General features: G+C 37.4%; 1 protein-coding gene across 1 annotated transcript; it reads left to right on the forward strand.

The window, feature by feature from the left end:
- Positions 1–3458: 3458 nt before the first annotated feature.
- On the forward strand, positions 3459–5243 carry LOC145671445 (zinc finger MYM-type protein 1-like). Its single transcript, XM_081740635.1, has one exon. It carries the CDS (start codon positions 3459–3461, stop codon positions 5241–5243), a length of 1785 nt encoding a protein of 594 aa, XP_081596761.1.
- Positions 5244–5585: the final 342 nt, after the last annotated feature.

Genomic DNA, 5585 nt, shown 5'->3' on the forward strand with positions numbered 1-5585 from the left:
CCTACTGATTAACGTGGAATCCGAACCACATGAGCTCCCGCAGGGAATCGAACCCGGGTCTCCCATGCCAAAGGCGCGTACGCTAACCGCTTAGCCACGAAGGAGCTCTACTACTACTACTGCTACTACTACTACTACTTTACTACTACTACTACTACTACTACTACTACTACTACTACTACTACTTATATCGAGAACAGAACCCAACCAACCCCTGCTGGGCTTCTAACCCGTTCCCACTACTAGTACTACTACTACTATTGCTACTAACTACCACTACTACTACTACTACTACTACTACTACTACTACTACTATCGCTACTACTACTACTTATACTAAAGCTTCCTTACCACAAGATTTACATCTTAAATCTTTATAACATGCGATTCCGATTCATTATGAACTAATATGAATCGTTAGAATCACTATGATTCGTTAAAAATCACTGGGGGAGCGGGCTATACCCAATCCGCTTGCTTCATGAGTAGAATACTACGAACGTTTAGTTGAATGAATTGTCTTCGAACCTTGATATGTGAAATATTAATAAACACAGCTCAGCTAAATCGCTTTCGTAGAAAATCGTAGAATTCTTTTAATAAACATTATTATCGTAATAAATCATTAATTCTAATTCATCCATAACTCATATTTATGTTTCATTTATAATAATAGCTTATTCTTATCATAAATATTCTTCAATTATTTTATATTCATAATAGTCATTGTAGTACTGAGATTATTATTAATTACCTCTGTTAACAAATCATGAATATTTTCTTTCAGGTACGAGACGTCAACAACCAATCCTGGTATTTTAGTGCAAAGCTTCTATATAATAACTATATACCATAGACCTAACGTTGATAAACGACGCGTGATATTATTCGTGTCTAATTGATTATTTTTGCAATCTTACACTCCTTGGGTATATGTAGTTCAACAGACGTATTAAATGATGCAACCTGTATGACAACTAAACCTTTGATCGTGATTTGCTTGGTTGCAGGATTGAATAGTTCAGAAAATTGAATTTTATAACTATAGATTTTGAACGTAGTATTAAAGCGATTACATTTACATGAATTTTGAATTAAATCTTTGTCCCTGGATTTTTGAAGAAAAAGGGCAGAGTCCTAAATGTATTACTTACAGGTTCATGTTATTTAGAAGATTAATTTTCAAAAACTTCAGAAAATCCTGTCTATTGTCTTGTATCGGTGTAGTTAACTATATATTATTTTCTTCTTATTTAGTTTCAAGAGATTCGGACCAAATTCCAAGTTACCTTTACACAGTCACTTTGGACCAAATTCTTAAAGAACTAACGACAAACATAATAACTTAAATGAACAATGAGCCAGTGGCGGATCCAGGGGGGGCGATCGACCCCTAGAAGAGGAAACTTTCTTATACATAAACTTTCTTATATATAAATAAAACCCATCCAAGAGTGTGGAGCTTTAAAAGTAGCTCTAAGTAGCAGTATTACAACCAGCGGCGGATCTGTTTAAGGGGCACTCGGTCACGTGCCCTGCCATTCATGATCTAAATAGAACTGCAATTATTAAATCAGTACTAATACATTAACAGAAGCTTTTTTCTTTCTTTCTTTTTCTTTTATAATGTTTGGATTTGTTCCGCCACAGCCGTGTTTGCGAGTGAAGGAGGCTGTGGTTATGCGCTCTCGTAGGATAGACGAAACTTGGCAACACAGCGACGGCTGTTTCTTGGCTGCGGACTTCCAATCTTATGCTTTGACAGTAGCCCTATCATCAGAGGTGGCAGGGGATGTTATGGCAATGTCCATTGGAAATGGGCACAGTAATGTTGAGACCTGTCGCATGAGGCGCTGTGCTCTGTCTTATGGAACATACAGCGGTAAGAATGTCATGACAAGGAAACTCAACTCTGTACAGAGGGGAACGGAAGGAGGGGGAAGGAGGAAGAAGGGTCAAGCCATTTTCAGAATTTGGTGATGGAAAAGGTTTATGCTTGGCCTTTCCGGGTGTAGCGAATGACATATTAAGGGTTGCCACCATGGTGAAGTTAATTTACAATACATTGACCTTCTAAAATTTACACGCATAAGTTACCAATCGGCGCGGCGTCTGCAATCGTATTTTCAAATAGTGAGCTACACTTTACGTATATAATGTTTCCCAGAAAAGTAATTAAGAAATCACACATAATTGAAGGAAATGGACATACAGTAGTTGAAACAAATTGTTGTTGAAAACAAATAAATAATTCGTTACACAAAATATCAATCAGGGGCGTTTTTACACATGGACCAACATGGGTTATGACCTGGGACGACGAGTTTTCTTAGACCATTTTTTTTAAATACCAGCTTTGGAAATTTCAGGTATTTATTTATTATGCATAGTTATGGTATGACACGGGATTATTGCATTTGTACATATAGAATCTGCTTGGCAAGAAATAAATAATTAACATTTTAGTTATTAATTTACATCAATTATTTCCCCTCTCGTATTGCTGACATCTTATTCTTTTATCGTAATTTCAAAACATTTCCATTGTTGATTAACTTTCAGAATTACCTATAGTTTTCAAACATATCAACCGAGCCGCCAACACAAGAAATTTGAATGTTTCAATGTTGTATTACTATTCTTGAACTTGGCTGATCTCATCAACTTGGTTTCATAATCAACAGTAAGAATTTCTATACTGGTATTTAATTTATTGTTACTGACGGGGCTGCATTTTTATAATGGCTCGAAGGCGGCAAAAATGTTAAATACGTCCCTGAATATCACGCTACTGATCTTCAACGATGGCAGGATTCAAGAGAATGGTCACTCTGTTTTCTGTTAGAAATTTAGTAGTCGTTTACTGTTGCAGTAGGTTGTTTTTTCGTTTCTTTTTCCCCCATCTTAACAATTGTTCATAACATGGCAACCCTTAACCTGCCTTGAAATGTGTTCGCGATGGCTTGCACCCGACCGAATGAAACTGCCACCCCTTTAACAATGAAATAGACGGCGCGGACACTGGCGAGCGGGCTTTTTGTTTAAACTATGGTCTTATTAGCGCGTATTCCGGCCTAGTCAGTGTCAGTGTAGTGTGCTTATTTTGAGTAGTGTCATAATTCGTGTGTGATGAATCAGGTAAGATACTTACAAACTAAAAACCTAGATTAAATCAAGATCGTCTTTTAGCAAAAGAATTAGGCCCACCAAGACCAGAGCTATCCATAAACAAAGTGTTCAAAGACAAAAATAGAACGTACAATAGACGTTTCAGTAAAACCGTGTACGAAAAGTGGGAATGGATGTGTGGGTGTCCTGTAGCTAATGCGCTCTTTTGCTTTCCGTGCATTTTGTTCGGTAGAGAAGATATGTGGACTAAAATTGGTGTACGGGACTTGAAACATTTGCCTGAAAAAAGCAAAAAACATAGCTTGTCAAAATGTCATTTGGATAACGAAATGAGTTTCGCTGTGTTGGGAAAAACGGATATCAGAGTACAGCTTGATGATGGTTACAGGGTGTCTATACGCAGACACAACGAACTTGTTAGTAAAAATAGATACATTTTGTCACGCATTATTGATGCAATTAAATTTTGTGGGGAATTTGAATTGGCTTTGCGTGGACATGATGAAACAGAGAACTCAAATAACCCAGGTGTTTTTCAAGGACTCATTAATTATACTGCAGCCCTTGACAATGTTTTGAAAGATCATTTAGAAAGTTCAAGTATCTTTAAAGGTACATCAAAGACTATTCAGAATGAACTTCTGGATGCGATTTTATCTGTTTGTAAAAAGTACATTATATCTGAAATCTCCGAGGTTGACTTTCTATCCCTCCAGGCTGACGAAACAACAGATAATTCTTGTAAAACTCAGCTGTCATTAGTTTTGAGATATCAAATTGAGGGGAAGGTATTTGAAAGGTTTTGGGGTTATTTTGAAATTTTCGACAGAACTGCTGGCGGCTTAGCAGCAACGATTTTAAGCCAGTTAAGTGAAATGGGAATAGAAAAATCTCCCGAGAAGCTAATATGTCAAACATATGATGGAGCTTCCGTTATGAGTGGACAGAAGGGTGGGGTGCAGTGCTTGATCAAAGATAAGTATCCGCAAGCAAACTTCATTCATTGTTACGCACATCAAGGAAATCTTATTCTTCAAAACGCGACATCGTCTTGCTCTCATAGTAGAATATTTTTTCAAGATTTGCAAGGCATAGGGACATTCTTTTCCAGGTCTCCGAAAAGAATGAATTATCTAATAGAATATGCTCAAAAGAAACTAGGTAGTGTACCACCGACAAGATGGTATTTTCAGCACCGTACAGTTAATACTGTTTTTGAGCAAAAGGATAATTTGCTTAAATGTTTCGAACATATAAGAAACACCGAAATGAATGACAGAAAATCCTCTGCTGAAGCAACGGGGTTTCTGCGAACATTGCAGGATCCTCAGTTTCTTTATTGGCTAACGTTTTATCACAAAATCATGCCACATGTCGCTATTTTCTTTGATTGCATTCAGAAGAAAGACACAGATGCTGTTAAAATCAGTGGATCTGTCAAACATTTCGTTAGTGCAATAAGTAGTGTACGAAAACAATACGAAAATGACAGTAATGACGTAAATGGCACTAATGAGCCACTGAAGAAACGACAATGCGTTCAACATAGTAATACTAACAGCAATAGATTGGCAGCTCTGGAAGTTTGCGATATGATTACAACCAGCATTAGTGATAGATTCCAGTTTTCCGATCATTTGTGTGCCTCTAAGCTATTCTTGACTGGCAAATTTCCTCAATACTTAAATGATCTCCCCGAGAGTGACTTTCAAACAACTTTGAAAGTCTATCCTAGAATAAATGGTCCGAAATTGCGAACTGAATTGGAAGTATTGTACAGTCGTGAAGATATACGTTGTGCCTCTGGTGCAACGCCCCTTCTACAATTTTTCTATGACAATAACATGTTGCGAACATTCTCCGAGTGTGTGCTAGTGTTAAAAATAATAGTGACGATTCCAATGACGACTGTGGAAACCGAACGATCCTTTTCTACCCTCAATAGAATAAAGACATTCTTGCGGAATTCCATGAGTAACGAGAGATTGAACGCACTGGCCATGCTATCAATAGAGAAGAACATGGTAAACGCCATTCCGGACTTCAATAAGCGTGTGATAGAGGAGTTTTCTACAGCCAAAAATAGAAGACTGGAACTGATATACAAAAAATAAAGGTAAGCTTTGCTTTGTTTGGCTTTTAATGTTATCCTAGTATGTAGCAGTAGATTATTTCAGATTATGGTGGGGGGACGGGAGGCAAGACTATCCACCGACATAATTAAAGTTTTTAATTAGTATTTTACTATCGTAGATTATTAATTTTATATTATATATATATATATACATGACGCCCTAGTATGTAGGTATTTTGGATGTGCCCCACCACTTTTAAATTCCACGAGCCGCCACTGATTACAACCCACCGCCCCCCCCCCCCAGAAGTCCGTCCTGGATCCGCCCCTGCAATGAGCAAAACATTAACACATTTATGTCGGTGCAGGATTGTAATGCGTA

Source organism: Thermobia domestica, chromosome 15 (genome assembly GCF_964235325.1).
Source record: "Thermobia domestica chromosome 15, izTheDome1.hap1.1, whole genome shotgun sequence".
Classification (NCBI taxonomy): domain Eukaryota; kingdom Metazoa; phylum Arthropoda; class Insecta; order Zygentoma; family Lepismatidae; genus Thermobia; species Thermobia domestica.